Here is a 17,398-nt window from a genome sequence, read left to right on the forward strand (position 1 = left end):
AAACTATGTCCACAATGATTTTTCCCTGCTCAAATGACACACTCTTGCATTTCATAGAAAATTAAGCACCAGGAAGGATTTAGAAAGGTTTCATTTAGAAGCTTGTAGGCATCTTCTAACAGTAAAAGACAATTGCCTGCTATTATAGAATGTTTAATTTCTGGAAGTTCAACCCATATAAAACATGTTCCGGTATTTACTTGATAATTAAAAAATGGGGTTTGTTTTACCAAACAACTTATGAAATTACCAGCATTCTGTAAACAATTGTCCTTGATGGTAAAAATACCTCCAAAGAGCTATCACCATAGATTGCTTTTAAAAAAGGAAAGGAAAGGAAAGGAAAAAGTATAGTCTCTGTTCAAGTGGAATTGCTATTTCTTTTGAAGCAAAGATTACAAACAAGCTCATGGCTAGATAAAGCACAGTGGTTGAAAAAAACTAAGCCAGAAACAACAGCCAGATCAAAACAGATTCCCCTGATGCTGTAAGAGATTTCCTGCATATTAACACGTTGCCTCAAGGAGGATTTCATGTAAAATGACCTGTAAAGATCATGTTTCTGTTTCCTTCTACATGATCAATTAACTTCACATTAATTATACATTAACATATATTCATTGTTTTACTGTACAGTTTCACAACAATGGACACAACCTGGTTTCTTCATAGTATTCTCCCACATTATCCCTGTCCAGGTTCATTTTTTTCTAGGAAAATGATAAAAAGATTTCCAACATGCAACTTCCAGAAGATTCTCTTTCCAACAAGGCACACTTCTTCTACTCCATACTGCTGGCAATCCTTTACATCTTCATTCAATGTCTTTTTATTTTTTTATATAAAATTTTCTTTTTTATTATTCAATGTCTTTTTTTAAAAAATAAAAAAAGATTTTGTAAGCTACCACTGAAACATGGGTGTGTGTGTTACGGAATGGAGAGAGATGCAAGTGATGCTTCTCTGTTTCATTTAACATCCAGCATTTGCATTAGAAGTTTGACAGTTTCACAAGAGTCTTCATGGAGGTTTTAATAGGTTAGCCCTTTATGTCCGAGAAGCTGATGCTGCTGACGTTGCAACTCTCACTGTAGCTTGAAGATGAGCTCAGTGTACTGGAACCAGCTGCAGACTCTGGATGGAAGGAACATAAATTTACAGAAAAATATATTTGTAGCTAACTTGGTACTGGGATCTTTGACAAATTAAGTGCCACTCTGCTAAACTAAAGCATTTACAATGAAAATCATACCTGAGCTGCTCAGAGATATAGCAGATTTTGAGTTGCCAAGCAGCACCAACAAACTGTTGACTGGAACCCAACCTTCTTTGCTTGTGGTCAGATTCTTTACATACCTGGGGAAATTTTTTTTTTTGCTTTTAAACTATTAAAAAAATTATAGCGTCAAAATATTAGACCTCATTTGGAAGCAAAGTAGCCCTTGTTTAGAGGCAGTCAATATTTTTTTTTTTGTATTTCTTCTGGTGCATATTGTAATACTCTAAAATCAGGATTTCCCAAACTTGAGTCTCCAGCTGTTTTTGGACTACAATTCCCATCATCCCTGACCACCGGTCCTGCTAGCTAGGGATGATGAGAGTCGTAGTCCAACAACAGCTGGAAACCCAAGTTTGAGAAACTCTGCTCTAAATTAACAACATTCCAGGTTAGAGAGATAGAGAGTTGGGAGTCACATGCTCCCTTCTCCATAAAGTCCCCTTTTCTAGTGAATTCCGCCCATCCATCTGATAACTTTAACCATGGTTAAAGAAATACTTTCTTATCAACTGTATTCATGTTTTGCAAACCAGTTTCAGGAACTGAAAGAGGTCAGAAACAATATTGAGAAATCAGCAAATGGGAACTGAACAATCTCACTGTCCTTTCCGAATCTCTTAACTATAGTTACACATCTGGACATTGCACCAGGCCACGATGCTTTTGTGGACATTGCGTCTTAAAATATTGGTCTTCATACCAAAGTCCATCTTCTCCTTCATGCATCAGCTGAACTAACTCTCCGCTTTTCAGCACCAGGTCTTCAGGGCCTCCTCTGTCATGATCAGCGACAACAGTGTATTTACCAGGAGTCTAAACATACATAGTAGAAGATACAATTGGTTTAATGAGAAATAATCAAATAGCTATTAACTATGAGACAGATTTTATGGTGATCAAAGTGCCAAAGCTAAATCAGTTTTTTAAAATGTGACTTATTATGCATGTGGAGCATTTCTCCCTCATAACTGAGAAGCAGAATCACTTCCTCTAGAGCAGTGTTTTTCAACCACTGTTCCGCGGCACACTAGTGTGCCGCGAGATGTTGCCTGGTGTGCCGTGGGAAAAATTGAAAAAATACTTTATATATAGTCAATATAGGCACAAAGTTAATTTTTTTTAACATTTTCTAATGGTGGTGTGCCTCGTGATTTTTTTCATGAAACAAGTGTGCCTTTGCCCAAAAAAGGTTGAAAAACACTGCTCTAGAGTGACTATGCATATAAAAAAACCCTATATAAAATACATTTTCCAGGATTGTCACAGTCCTGTACAACCAAGAAATAGAACAGGGAAAGGGTTATGGAGTTCTGAATTACTTCACCAGCATTCCATGGGACATAACTGTGTCAGTTTGGCCCATGATTAGCCAACATGGTGCCAACTACAACTCCTATAAGTCCCAACCAGCCTGGGATGGTAGGAGTTGAAGTTTGGAGGGCACCACATTACTCTCTCTGGTTTAGCCTTTAGCCTTTCTCCAGTCGTACACCAAAGTGCACCCTGTTCATTTTCCTCCCATTCCCCCCCCCCCATAACAACATACTGTAGATACCAATTAGAGTTAGGCTACATTAGAATAAGTGCTGCAAAACTATTATCAACTCACTGTTCATTCTACCAGTGTCACTGAATAATAATAATAATAATAATTTATACCCCACATTTTTTCTCTGACAGGGCTCAAGGCAGCTTACAGATAAAACAAAAGGTTGTCATCTGCTGCATACCATACATTCTGATTGACAACCGATTTCCAAAGACACCATCTCCAAGGGGTCTATGGGAGATTAGTCACTGCAACCAGGTTCATACATTATATCTTCCTCCCTCCTATAAACATGAAAATATATTAAGTTACCAGCTTCTTCTCTGCTTTTACTTCTTCTTCTGCATCTGAGGAATTAAGTGGATCCTCCGCACTGGACCAGCCATCATTTTCTTCAGAAGCATCAAGTGACTGAGATGTTTTAGACCATCCTTAATAAACAAACAAGCAACTGTTATTGAAGCTTCTCAAGCAAGTACTGAACTGTTTTGATATAATAGCCATGAAGGTTCTTTTTTTAAAAATACTCAAAAAAGTATTATTTGACATTTAGTTGTGACTTCTATATAAAACGCGGGATACACTTTGAACAGTTACAACAAAACAGTAGATATCCTTTGAACCAATTCAATTGCACTAAGCGATATGCCGTTTTGGTGCTAATAGGCTGCTGGTGAGACCACCAACTGCAGCCAGGTAAGAAATGAGAACCTAACCAAAAAACAATGGTTTCGATCCAGACTTAAGTCAAGCTTAGAGTAAACCCAAAGAAATCAATGGGACTTAATAAGTCCCATTGATTTCAATCCATGGGTCTGGATCCAATCCAATGTTTTTCCCCAAGCCGAACTATTACTAAATTTATTAGATCCTATAAATGAGAGATGGCTAACCTTAGGTATCAGGTATCTCAAGAAAACTTTTCTGGTTCTCTGAAACCCCATTGATTTTGGGGTTGCAGGAAAAATTAAAAAATCCCACAATGTAGATACAGCATTGAGGTGAACAGAAGGGTTTAAAATACTTCACCCCAACATCCTTATGGGGATGCAATTTGTTTCAAGTCATCCGATTGCTCATTTGATGAGCAGGGAGGGGGCAATGATCTACATATATCAGGGAGGCTATGAGAGTGTTCAAGGAGTGACATTCACAGATGCCAGTGTGGTGTAGTGGTTAAGAGCGGTAGACTCGTAATCTGGTGAACTGGGTTCGCGTCTCCGCTCCTCCACATGCAGCTGCTGGGTGACCTTGGGCTAGTCACACTTCTTTGAAGTCTCTCAGCCCCACCCACCTCACAGAGTGTTTGTTGTGGGGGAGGAAGGGAAAGGAGAATGTTAGCCGCTTCAGACTCCTTCTGGTAGTGTTAAAGCAGGATATCAAATCCAAACTCTTATTCCCTGGAGTGTTAGACAAGGATGAGTGTAGTCTTTGGGCCAAAAATGGTTAGCCACTCCATGTTGTTGGTGATTAACTTCAGCCTGTTTTTTCATGGCACTGCTAGCATAGATAACACATCCTGATGACTCCTCAATTTCTTGTTAGGTGACACAAACTTACAAAGGTAAGAAAACAGAAGGCCAAAAAAAAAAAAAAGACAAAAAGGTCCTGCTATTTATTTCACAAATGGTAATTCAAACAGCGGGAGACAGGTGTGATTAGTCAAACACATCACAGTGTGCTTCCAACTGGTACACTTTTTAATCTGCCAAGTGTATCTGGCTCAAAATGCAATGGAATACGACACTTTACTCCAAGTGCAATTTAGGATAAGAACTTTCACACAGATTTATGGTCCGCTAGTTGTTTATCAGGTTGGGAACTCCATGCTTTCATGTTGATCACTAAAGTATCCCTTTGAAAGGTCATGAATATCCATTCCAATGAATAAAACATGTATTTAGTTTACCATGTTGCAACAAAGCAGCATATAATTTGATCTCGTCTTTGTTTTTCTTTTTTCACGCCTATGTGCTAGCATAGATATGGCGTGTGCCTACTTGCTTGAGTTTAAAGCTGAACAATTCTATACTGAAATCAATTACCAATTCTCCCTCTCTGCCTCCCAAAGAGCTGCAATGTGAAAAATCCCTTCATTTGCATCATACATCATCATCACAACAGGACACAACAACTGACACAATAACAAATCATGCACATGTTGGCAATGGTACACTTATATTTTTCACTGAGAGTAGACTAAAAGCTACTGTGGTTATTTCTGAGTATCTCATCTTCTAAATAAAGAATCCCAAATAAAACTCGCACAACAGATTTCCATATCTACTTATTGAAAAACAACCCATTTCATCACAGCTACAAGGATACCATATGAACTCCTTGTAATCTCTTCTCTGTCACATTACCCTAGTGTGAGCAAGAAATGAAACCTACAGCGCTGCTCTGCAGATTAAAACAAGTCTGATTGTCAATGCCTTCCATTAATTACAATTAGGCAAATTAAATGAGCAGCAGTTGGCAAGACTCTTTGGGGTGGATCAGAATCTGCTCTTCCCAAAGAAGGTCATTGGGATGTTTGCTCCCCCAGCCCTATGCTGCCAATAAATACTGTATAGCTATTTACCCATATAATTGTGAATGGCTGCCATTCACTTCTGTGGAAAATGTGGGAAGCTACACTTGGGGGTCCTGTTATGATGGAGGCTGATGCAATGGCCTGTAGGCTATGCAAATAAATAAAGTTTGTTGTTGTTATGATGGAGGCAAAACCTGCCCTTCTCATGTCATGAGATGCTGAATGACCCAGCTTCCACAAGGGACACAGGTGAAGCACAACTCCTCGAAAAGTGGTTGTGACTGCCCATGCTAATCATAACAAGGGACTTCTTAAAGATATAAAGAACAGTTTTATAGTGAATAGAAGGTTGCACTTGGACTAGGGTAACTTTGGGTTTAAAACCCCACTCTGCCATTAAGGTGCTCGTTGATTGGCCTTAGGTCTCTTTTTCAGGACCAAAATACATTTGATGGAGTTCCAAAACTGGAATCCCTGATGTCATTGCCTGGTTCAAAAAGCAGCTTGGGGTGGAGTGGGGAGTATTAACCCTTTGCTATAATTCTGCAAAGCAAGTTACCCTTCTCTCATCCCCTAAACTGCTATTAGTCACAGACTGAAAGATAGGCACAATATTTGGGGAGGGAGGATCCTGGGTCCCAGTCTAAATCATGCTGCTTTTTGGACAATGCTAGAAACTCTGATTTTATCCCACTCAAGTCCTCAGTGGAATTAACCCCACACAATGGAATGTGGAGGGACTACCAGGATGGATGCTGTCCTGAGCTTTTTGGAGGAAGGGTGGCATACAAATAAGATTCCAGGCAGATTGAAAACCAATTTAAAAAGAAGGAACAATTCCCAATTCTAGTTATAAATGAGTAAAATGGAACAACTATCCCCCTCCCCAAAATGAGGCTTTCAGTTTTGGGGCAGTTCCTGAAAGACTTGTGCTTCGTGTCATCTGTGACACTACAAGATGTTAGGGGAAAGCCAAAGCAAGCCCTTAAAAGCAGCCACGAGTCACAGCACACATCACACCATGCACAAAGTCCATGTGGCCCCAGAAGAGATACGTTACCTTGCCTGCGCTGGGCTGCTAGTAAAAGATAAGTAGTGCTGACCCACTTGGCCCTGTTCCAAGTTAACACAGAACTTGCATCTGTGAAAGAACTGAATAATAAATATTCCCAGTGCATTACGCTGTTGCCGTGATACCACCTTCCACCCTGATCTTGAAATTGGAAACTAGATTCCACTCAATCATAATTAAAATGAAATAGCCTTGCACTATTTATCAAACACAGATCTATCATTTCTCTCTCCCCCCTCCCCCCACTTCCTAATGTTTGCTATCTTTTTATCGGGTTATATGTTGCAACAACCTATCCGCCCCCAGCTCTACTCCTCATCTCTCAGCTTTTCACACAATGTGGTTTCCTGGCACATTTGTCCCTGAACAACAAAGTGAAGGCACAGAAAATTGCATTGCTTTGTTGGCTACCAGGTGTGGCAATTTCAGTCAAAGCGAAGCGCATGCTACTGTTAGGATTCTGCGATTTCAGAAGTTTGGAAAGTTGGCTCCACTCTACCTCTCAAACCCAAAGGAGTTGGATCACTCTTTACTTCATGTCGTTTAGTGTTTTTGTCTGGGCTGGTAGGAGAAGCTGCAGTAGGGCAAACAGGCAAAAAAGAGATGGAGAGAAAAGAAAGAGATATTGAAGAATTCGAGAGAGAGAAAAATAGGTGGGTTGCATGCAAATTACCTTTGAGTTTAGACTGGAAAACAAAAATAGAATCTCATACTTTTAACTGGTATTCATAAAAGCAAGAAAAAAACATTTTTAAAATCTAGGAATAATAAAAAAGTTCCTATTTGTGGTTTTATGTACAAATATTAAAAAGCTGGTAGCAAATTTATAATTAATTTGCAATTTTCTTTATTTTCTGTATTCATATATCATTTTTTTTAAAAAAAATATTTTTTATTAAAGATTTTCAAAGGTAGTGCAATGTCTCTCTCGTATTTTCCATATAACATTTTTACAAATCCGTGTTGTTGAGACATTAGAAAAAAGGGGGGAGAGAGGTGGGTGGGACGGGGAGATAGGTGGGGTGGGGTGACGATGTTTCTTTTTTACTTGATATGAGTAGGATTTGGTGTCAGCGTTGTGTATTCATATATCATTTTATTTCAATGAAACTAAATCCTGGATCAATACCTGGTCGTGAAAGAAGGATCATTGGCAAAGTCTGGCTTTTAGCGGTAGGAGACGCTGTTTCTGTCAAGGCAAGCATGGAATATTAGTGCTTACCTATATGAACTTTAAGTAGCTGGCTGCACTCATTGGCAGCTTCTCCAGAAAGAACTCAAAGGTAATGGGGTTGATAAAGAGAGAGAGAGAAAAAAACCCACTTGTTTTCCATCAGAGCAATTTATGCATAATGTTGGTCACTTCTTTCAATCTTGTAATAGCTCTTCTGCTGGTCTTTGACTGTATTAAAGTTTTGATTACTTACTTACTTGTAATAGCTCCATGGTTATAGTGTGAATGACATCTCAACATGTCTTCCTGGACAATTTAGATAAGTTATTCACTATCAGTATGGAACCACTGTGCACTCATATAGGTGTGCACATGGCTCCCACAACCAAATCACTGGTCACATGCAAGGAGCATAATTTAAAGCAGACCAGGGCAGGGCTTTAAAATGCTTTCATGTAAAATGGTAGAAAGGAAAATGCTATCAGATATAACAGCTCTGAGAGCAAGACTAAGCCCACCTTTTGTGGGGGGGGGGGGAAAACACACAACCTCTTTTCCTTAGGGGCCTGTGAAAATAACATTTCAAAAGGGTCTCTTAAAAAACCACACAGAACAGCTCATCTTGATAAAAAGCTTTCTTGAAGGAAGCAAGTGCATTCCTTCTCCAGTAACAGAGTTAATGATGATGATGATTTGATTTGATTATTTATACCCTGCCCATCTGGCTGGGTTTCCCAGGTAAGTATTTTTAGAGATGACACAACACAGCAGCTCAACCTTGGAACACGAGGAAAGAGTGGAAGGAGTTGTCCACTGGGAACACTTCATGACAGTGATCCCAAAACTGCATTAATTGCCTCCAAATATCTGGCAAAAATTAAGCCAATTCCAACTTATACAGCTTGGACCTCACTTTCCTAGACACTGCGTTTATCTCCAAGTACAATCTCAGCCCTTAATAACCAGGAAGGACTTGATAGGTTAATACTGCCCCCACCCCACCCCCTAATCCCTACCACAAATGAAGTTTTCACAGAAAAGCATTCTGGTTGGTGTGCAACACATCTTACAATTTTTTTTGTGGAGATCCCTCCCAGCTCCAGGTCTCCTGCTACAGAGTATTTTGAAAAGGAAAATAAGGAGCAAGGTCTTCCTATCTGAACAGAAAAGCAGCTTGAAAGTTTGGGTTATTTATGGCTGGGAAGCTCTAATGAAAAGATGCTAAAGCAACTTTATAATCTTGTCAACAAAAATCATTTCAATCCTTCTATTTAGCCTCATATTTTACATTAGCTTCACGGCTCAAGGCCTGACAGCTGTCCTTTTGAATTTTTCAAGTCCTTAATCGGGGCATTGAAAAACCAAGAGTTAAGGCTTTGAAGTTACAATAACTATTTTGGAAATACACAGATCCTAACGGTTTGAGTCCTAAGTACTGTGGGCAAAGTTTCCAAGTCCTTTCATTCCTGCACATTCAATGCCAACTCCCTGCAAAAACCTGATCTAGAGGGTCTAAGGACTCTTTGGAATGGTGCAAATAGGCCTCTTCCTTGGATTCAAGCCAATATTTCTACACATACACACAGTGGCAAGTACAGTGTGTACTGAACAAAAATAAACCAGCTAGCTTTGTAAAATTTACTTTTTTGGCTTTGGGGATTAGTAATACTGTACATTACAGTGTGTGTGTGCGCGTGAGAGAGAGAGAGAGAGAATCTGAGATAGTATCTTCAATAAAATGAAGACAGAGAGGGAAAGGATAAAGGAAAAGAACAGAGGAGTCAAAGGTAAACCAGAAGGTTGTGCCAGAAAAGCACAGCATTTATGAAGAATTATTGAAATTGGAACAAATTAACAGAATCACCCACTTGTTCACATTTAGAATCATTTCATGGAGACAAATAGGTTCCTGCAAATAAATCAGTGTGGTTCTTCTACGGGATTTAAGACAGGCATGCTATTGAACAGATATTAAACAGAACCAACTAGCTAATATTTGTTCTATACCTACCTTAAAAAAAATTAATTTTTTAAATTTTATTTTTGCACACCTGTTGATTTTATCTATGACAAGAGTTGACATCACAAAATATGATCACATATTGGCCAAAATATGGTTACAACTCCTTTTATGCCACAACTTATTCCACTTTACAGTAATTGATGCACATTAATAACCAAAGGGTACTTCAAATTTACCTTTGCCTTTTTCAGGATACTTTGGTGCTACTGAGGTTACACATCCATCAGGACTTACAACACCAGCATTTCTCTCCTCCTGTTTTCTGGTGTTCCTTGCCTCATTTCTTGAAGGACTGTTCATGGAAGAAATATAAGAGTACACTAAGGGCCAATTCACTTGTTCCCATTACAAGATAACCACAACAATCTCAGAGCAAGTAAAACAAACTTTTCCTTTTCCTTTCTTTTTTCTTTTTAAGCAAGAGACAACCTTACAAATTAGACACACTTTCCCACTTAATGGGTACAGGGAGAGATGTTCTATACTACACACTATGGTATTTTGTTTGCCTATTATCTACAATAAATATTTCAGAATAAAAATGAAGGGACAAATTTGTACCCGACACAGTTATTTTTAAGCTGAGACTTGCAGGGAATGTTTCAGGTTGCCTGCCAGCGAGGTAGGTAAAGGTGCAGGTAACCTGAAAGTTTCTAAAAATGCATGTGTACAAAGGTTGGGATCATCATTCTCTGCTGTTTTGTAAAAGCTATATGTAGATTAAGAAGGCATTTAAACTCGCACACTGCAATATTTAGCAAGTAAGTTAAAAGCAAATAAATGGTTTTAGAGACAGGCAAAGCAGAAAACACTGAAATTGGAAGAGTACCCGATGAATCACAAGTTTTATAAAGTAATTTGTGGAGAAGATGGCATCTTACCTGGTATTGTTAGACGATGCAGGTAAAGGGAGACTGTGTGTATGTTCTAGAACTCTATGCTGGCTAGCTTCTGTAAGGAAAAGAGAAAGCCTGCCTATCAAAGCACCTCAGGCAAGCTGCAAACCTTTGGTTCAGATTTTGGAAGTTCTGTGCAAAGTCTGGAGCTCTCACCAAATACTGAAGGGGGACCAAATTATAAGGCTCCCATTACACTACAACAAACTGAGCACAAACAGAACTCTGACAGTAACTGTGGGACTTTGGTTCCGAACTGGAAGCAAATTAGCAGCAACCCCAATTGGGAAGTTTTGCATCCATCCCCAATTGCAGCATCTTTAATCTCTCCACACAAAATACAATGGAAGGCGCTTGTGTCTGTTAGGGAAACTAAATGCAGCCATCATACTGATAGCCACATTGCTATTGACAGATATATTAGGGAAAAAGAAAAGACTTACGCCTGCATGCCTGTAACTGACTGGTCAATACTTTCCTAATTTCATTTACCCAGGTGGCTTTGACTTCTGGGGTTGGAGCCTGCATCAAAAAGGAAAAGGTAGAAATTCGGCCAACTATTTGCCACAAATTAAGACATTTCGAAACGAGACAGGCAGGACCAATGTTTTCAGGCCTCAAAGAGAACATCTACACCAGGGGTTGGCAACCTAAGGCCCATGGCCCACAAGCGGCCTACGGGGGTCGTTTAACTGGCCCACAAGCTGCCCCTGAACCGAGCCACCTGCTCGGCGAGTCCCTGCGCACTACTCTAAACCAGCACAGTGTGGCGCGGGGACTCGTTTCCGCGGCGCCGGAAGTCGCCCCTGATCTACACCTGCATAAAACTGCCTTTAAAAGGCAGCACAATGCTTAAAATCTTTTTTTTTGGGGGGGGGGTTACCTGTATTATATACACTTCTTCCCTTGCATTATACCAGATTTCAAATTTTTTAGCGTCACCTTTGACGTTCTCTGTTATTCCAACAGCAGTCATCTGAAAACAAAAGGAATGTTAAACCGACATCTGGCATGACACCTTTGCTATTTGTGTGTGTGTAGTGTGTGTGTGTGTTTTGCTGCAGACAAAATGTTACTACTTTTGCTCTACTATTTATTAAAATGTTTGTTTGTTTGTCTGTTTAAAAAAAAATCTTACATTTAAGGAATTCTTAAAGCTGTATGAGGGTGCTTTCTCATATCCTTCTCCGTTTTCTTCTCTCTTTTTACAGAACAGTATTGCTTTCTCGTGAAGGAAGAGGTGCCTCTGCATTGGCTTGAAACGTGCCAGGTCCTTGACTTTCGAGTGCCCCTTTTTGTGATCAGTCCATACACTGAAAGATCCCTGCATCAGAAGCTTGCCAAGTTCATTCAGGTTTCCCTAAAAACAAAACAAAAAGCAGACTGTTTACACTTTGTTAATAATATTTAGAAAGGAAGACCAGCAAAGGGAGCGGCACCACGGGTAGAATTAAATGTTGTGCTAAGGAGAATGTGCCTTCATTTCTATTTGCCAGACAGAACAATCTCCCCTCCCCTTCCCCCAACATGGTGTTCTCAGGGTTCTCTTGACCCTCCTGAGTAGATTTGGGGAAGGCGTGGGGGATGCACATGGGTGGGGAAGAGAAGCAGAGAAAGTCCTGTTGCACTAGGGGGACTAGGCGAACTAATGCCAGTGTACTGGAAGAAGCAAAGATCACCAGTATCAAATCAATGATTCTTCAACATCAACTTTATTGGACTGGTGTGGATCCAGAATTCGCCTCTACAGTCACTTACGAATGCATTGTTAAAACCGTGTTTATGGAGTGATCGCTAAAGAAGAAGTAATTATGTTGGCTTGTCCAGGTGGAACAATTTAGTTGAAGCTGGTCCTAAGCCTGCATTATTCTCCTGCAACTGGGTGGGTTGGTTCTATGGTCTTGCCTCTTAAGTCCAGTGAACAGTCCCTTCCTGAAGAAATGGAGAACATCCAAAGTCTGGACTTGCTACATAAGGCTGCTGGATCTCATGAACTAACCAAAAATGTTTCAGAGTTTTAGTCTCCCCTTCTCTCAGGGCTTTGGATGGCAAAAGTTAAATGTTAAAAGTCAGGAACCAGAATTAAGGTGTGGGGCAGCAGAGAGAAGAAAAACCTATTTTATGTAAGTCCTCTCACCAACACCACCTGTAAGGTCCTCTGTTGGTTGCTCATGAGTAAGCAGGCAAAACTCTGAGTTTCCTTTAAAACATAGTTTATTGTGTAAACTATGTACAGTGCAGAGCTAATAAGTTTATGTCTGTATCAAGCATTGTCAGAATTCGGGAATGGCCCCTTCCGGTTCTGATCCCAACAAAAGAGCTTCGGTATACGGAAACCCCGCCTCCCATCCTTTCGTTTCACCCCTCGACACCTTTGGGGCCCCAGAAGCTGCGTCTCTCTTTCCTCACCCCTTGAGCAAGAGGAGTGCGAGGGCTCTTCAGCATCCTCAGAGCCTTCTCCCTCCATACTGTGAAAAGCCTGCCCCTCCCCGCTTGAAGCCTCGCTGTTCCCTCGGCTGCCAGAGGAGGTGCTGCTTGTCAGGTGGGACCGGGGCTCTCTGTAGCATCCCGAGAGCCCTTCCACCACCTTGCGCTGCGCAGGGGACAGTTCCCTGACACCACCCTGCAGCTTTCTATTCCATTCTAAAATTCAATCGATGCGTATATCAATTTCTGTGGGCGAGCGACACACACCAAACACAGGCTAAGTGACATGCCACCAGAAATAATGTAAGAAGGGGGAACATTTTCTTGTAAGTGCTAACTAACAGAAAGTGTTTTGAAATAAGGTCCTTCTTCAGCAGCAACCTCAAAACTTTCGAACACTGTAGAACAGCAGAAGCAGCTTCGACAAATATTGCAGCTCATCTAGTACCATTAGTAAAAGTGCAATACAGGGCAAAAATATATGTTTGAGCTGCTGCAACTATTCTATATAAAAAAGGAAACTTTTAAGATGCCTTCTAAAGAAGGAAGCTGTAGTCTGAAATGGACTGAGGTGGAACAAATCTTGTAGGATGGCATTTTTTGATAACTGGCTTCTTCCTTCTGCATTCTTTCAGTAGTTTTAACCATCATTTCAGGTAAGTGGTGGTGGTGGAGAAAACAGTTGCAGAAAATATTGGCACCACTGCTTGCATTATGTATCGCTAAAATGTGAAATTTTAATGCTACTACTTACATCATAGCCAGTGATTGCAATCTGGTGCATGGAATCATTAACTGCTTTAAGAATTCCCAATATTGATGTCAGTGCCTCCTGAAGATATTCTGCGCCTTCACAATTTTTACTGTATTTCAGCATTTCCTGTGAAAGAAGTAAATATATAGCACCTTATGAATCTCCAGAGCAACAAAAGTCTCTAGATACGACAGGGGAGCTACTACTATATGCCATAAAATAAATGGAGACGGCAATATAAAATATAAGGTTGCAATCTGAGAAGGGCAGAACTGCAGACAGTGAGCTGGGAGACCTTAGTTCAAGTACCATATTTTCTCAGCACTTCTTATATGACCTTAGTATGGACATTGGCCTGGTTCACACGTAATGATTAACCTAATCTGTACATGTTGCATGAACCTCACATGCAGCAGCAGAAGGAACAAACCAAAATTCAATTTCTCTTTCTAGGATTGCTGGCTGGTACATGACAAGTCAGAAATTGTGGTTTAAAATAAACTTTAGTCAACTGCCAAACAAAGTTAACTACTGTATAATCTGGGTTACGAAGTGTGCTTGCTTAAACTAGAATTTATTCTGAACCACGATTCTTGGTTTAGATAGATGCAATGACAAAACCAGGAAATTGAGAAAGAGAAAATGGATCTCATTTTGACCCCCCTCCCAGCTGTGCTGAGAGGAGAAAAGAAGAAAGGGGAATGCTCCAGTCCAAGGGGTTCATGCATATAACCTCAAACCACAGCTCAGCATTATGTGGGAACCTGCCCATTATCTCCCAGACTCAGCTTGTCAGCTCATAATGGTTCACTTCATTGCGATCTTGCTGAAGGCAACTGTAAATGAAGACTGTAAAGGATGCTGCAAATTGCAAACACTGTCAAAGCTATAAACTACGGAATTACTCATAGTGGGCATTTGCTCTAAATCACAGTCACTTAGAGATTAACTTAAGGGCATGGCTAAAACAATATTATATTCCTACCTTTAGCAAAAGCTGGTATTTGGTTATTCTTTGAACAGGTTTCAGCAAATAGGAATCCAAACTCAGCTTGTGGTCAAGTTTTCTCTGACACTCCTATAAATATAATTGAATAAAGAACTGGAAAAAAAATCCTCCCATGAGATGCAATGAGAAAGGTAGTAATCAACTAATTATGTGTTTTCAGTAAAATAAAGAATACCTGAAAGAATACAGAGTCTGAGAACTGCCTCCACAGACTTTCAGATCGAGGTTTATTTTGACAGTATTTTTCATAAATCTGAAAGTCTTCCATCTGAATGAGAGAAAACAATTATTACAAAAGTTTTAAGTTTTCAGGCAATTATGAAGTAAACTGTCACACTTACAATGGGCATTCGACTAAGTCTTACTCAGAGGAGACCCAATAAAATGAAAGAAGATGGCTAAGTTAAGTCAATTGCTTTTAATGGGTCTAACTCTTGAGGAATGAAATATGTATGGCTGTTCTGATTGAATAAAACTGAGCTGACATTAGATCATGCAAAGTAACTCCCCCCCCCGGTTAATTCATGTCTCTGTTCCTGTGGGAACTCCCCCCCCAAAACCCCTGTATTATTTATTTAATAACTACACCCCACCCTTCCTCCCTAAGGAGCCTCAGCTGGTGAGCACATTAGTGTTAAAACAATACTATGAAAAATAAAATAACATATTTAAAATATTTTTTTTTTTAAAAAAAAACATACTCTCACAGCTAATAATTTAAAGGTTGCCAGGAATTTTTTTAGCCATCCAACGTCTGGGGGAAACAGGAATGTTTTAAAATCCACCCTAAAAGGTTATAAAGAGGGGGCAGACACACCTCACCAGAGGAGACATTCCACAAACAGGGAATCACCACTGAGGAGGCCCTGTCTCATAACAATGCCAACCAGGCAGCACTCGGCAGTGGCACTTCCAATAGGGCATTCTCTGCTGATTGTAGGGCCCAAGAGGGCTGACACTAGGGAAGGCGCTCTTTCAGGTACTTGGGTCCCAAGCTGTTTAGGGCTATGTTTGCCAGCACTAGCACCTTGAACTGGACTGGTATTACACAACATTGCCCACAACAGCAAAACTCAACTGGGTAAATCTGATATTACTGTAATTTCCTAGAAGCTAGCAGAACTCAGAATTCCAATCTTCCTCTCTAATAGGCATTTGTTTCAGCACGAAGGCCTAGACCCGTGGTTCCCAACACACACACCCAACGGGGGCGGGGGGCAATTTGAGAATGAGTTAGACCAAGTTAATGGCTGTTTAGGGTTCCACCACGTGAATAGGAGTTCACTTTTTGAATAATCAGAATTATATGTTTTTTTTTTGGGGGGGAAATCAGGATTGTAGAGATGCTTAGGTGGGGCATGGCCCAAAAAAGGTTGGGAACCACTGATAAGACATTTGCAGTATGGACATTATTGGGGAAGAATGATCAAGTTAGCAATACAACTATGCTCTCGATCAGGGGGTGGGCATACTTCAGGTTTGTGGAATCTATTTAGTTTTTCATGAGAACTCCCAAGGTTCACCAACCAGAGACAGATGCGAAATAGTGGCTCAGCATAACTGGGAGCCAAAAACTTTTGTGGATCTACTGCAAGTCATTCAGCAATTTCCCACTAGATCCTGATCCCACCCCTGCAATAGACCACTTAAAACTGGTAGTGCACACATATGATTTTTGTCCCATTCATTGTAAAACGTTCACCGTTAACCATATGTACAAGCTTTATGACTGAATTAGGCACTTGTAACCATGCCATAATTTCTCCTAATATTGCTGGTGCCAGAATGAAAACTATTCTGCCAATGAAACGTCAAACACAAAAACTATGACCCTCATTTTCGTACTACTTACCCTTTCAAGGAAACACCTTCCTACCAGTTCCGGATATTCTATGTAATTTTCTAGTTCTCTTAAGAATATTCTGCAAAGAAAATAATTTTATTTTATTTGAAAAATATGGAGAAACAATCCATAAATATCTACAGCATATGCTCCTCTACCTTTTAATATATACTGTATGAAATCTTAGAAGCAGGGAGCTGTTATATGAAGATTAATCTAATATGTTATATGTTAGATTAATCTAAAAGAACACCAAGTTCAAAGTAGCATTACTGCTTACTTCTTTTACAGATTTCACACTTAAATATAGTGGCCACTACATAAAGAAGACCCCTCAGGAATCTATGGTTATATTTGCATATCATACTAAACCATAGTTTAGTACATGAATAAGCTTCAGCAAAAGGAATGGGACAACCACGGTAAGTACTTACACAAGAGTGATTGGGTGCAAACCCTATAGTAATTTCCATGGGGTTTTGACAAAGAACCAATGTGGAAAAGGCTGAAGCAATGGATTTGTGGACTACTGCTTTAAAAAGGAGCTTAACTACTGTGAGTCTGCAAAACCAGTGGTACCTCGGGTTACATACGCTTCAGGTTACATATGTGTCAGGTTACATACTCCGCTAACCCAGAAATAACGCTTCAGGTTAAGAACTTTGCTACAGGATAAGAACAGAAATCGTGCTCTGGCGGCACAGCAGCAGCGGGAGGTCCCATTAGCTAAAGTGGTGCTTCAGGTTAAGAACAGTTTCAGGTTAAGAACGGACCTCCGGAACGAATTAAGTACATAACCAGAGGTACCACTGTAATTTGGGGGTTTCAATGAATTT

The 17,398-nt window shown here is 40.0% G+C and overlaps 1 protein-coding gene across 12 annotated transcripts in view; it reads right to left on the reverse strand.

Moving 5' to 3' along the window:
- Positions 1-913: 913 nt before the first annotated feature.
- MCF2L (MCF.2 cell line derived transforming sequence like) overlaps positions 914-17,398 on the reverse strand; it is a 106,513-nt gene continuing 90,028 nt past the window's right edge. For 7 of the 12 annotated variants that reach the window (XM_033147734.1, XM_033147735.1, XM_033147742.1 and 4 more), the window contains 16 exons: positions 16,572-16,641; positions 14,895-14,987; positions 14,696-14,788; positions 13,711-13,836; positions 11,668-11,889; positions 11,413-11,505; positions 10,973-11,051; positions 10,515-10,584; positions 9,810-9,925; positions 7,566-7,625; positions 6,936-7,010; positions 6,425-6,505; positions 3,141-3,259; positions 1,980-2,092; positions 1,253-1,356; positions 915-1,134 (listed from right to left, as the gene is read on the reverse strand). In XM_033147734.1, the coding sequence (XP_033003625.1) occupies positions 1,040-1,134; positions 1,253-1,356; positions 1,980-2,092; positions 3,141-3,259; positions 6,425-6,505; positions 6,936-7,010; positions 7,566-7,625; positions 9,810-9,925; positions 10,515-10,584; positions 10,973-11,051; positions 11,413-11,505; positions 11,668-11,889; positions 13,711-13,836; positions 14,696-14,788; positions 14,895-14,987; positions 16,572-16,641 (1,609 nt within the window). In that variant the 3' untranslated portion in view covers positions 915-1,039. Of the gene's footprint in view, positions 1,135-1,252; positions 1,357-1,979; positions 2,093-3,140; positions 3,260-6,424; positions 6,506-6,935; positions 7,011-7,565; positions 7,626-9,809; positions 9,926-10,514; positions 10,585-10,972; positions 11,052-11,412; positions 11,506-11,667; positions 11,890-13,710; positions 13,837-14,695; positions 14,789-14,894; positions 14,988-16,571; positions 16,642-17,398 lie in introns of all 12 variants that reach the window. The other 5 variants (XM_033147743.1, XM_033147745.1, XM_033147746.1 and 2 more) reach the window with 3 other exon arrangements.

The sequence above is a fragment of the Lacerta agilis genome, chromosome 4 (assembly GCF_009819535.1).
Source record: "Lacerta agilis isolate rLacAgi1 chromosome 4, rLacAgi1.pri, whole genome shotgun sequence".
Classification (NCBI taxonomy): domain Eukaryota; kingdom Metazoa; phylum Chordata; class Lepidosauria; order Squamata; family Lacertidae; genus Lacerta; species Lacerta agilis.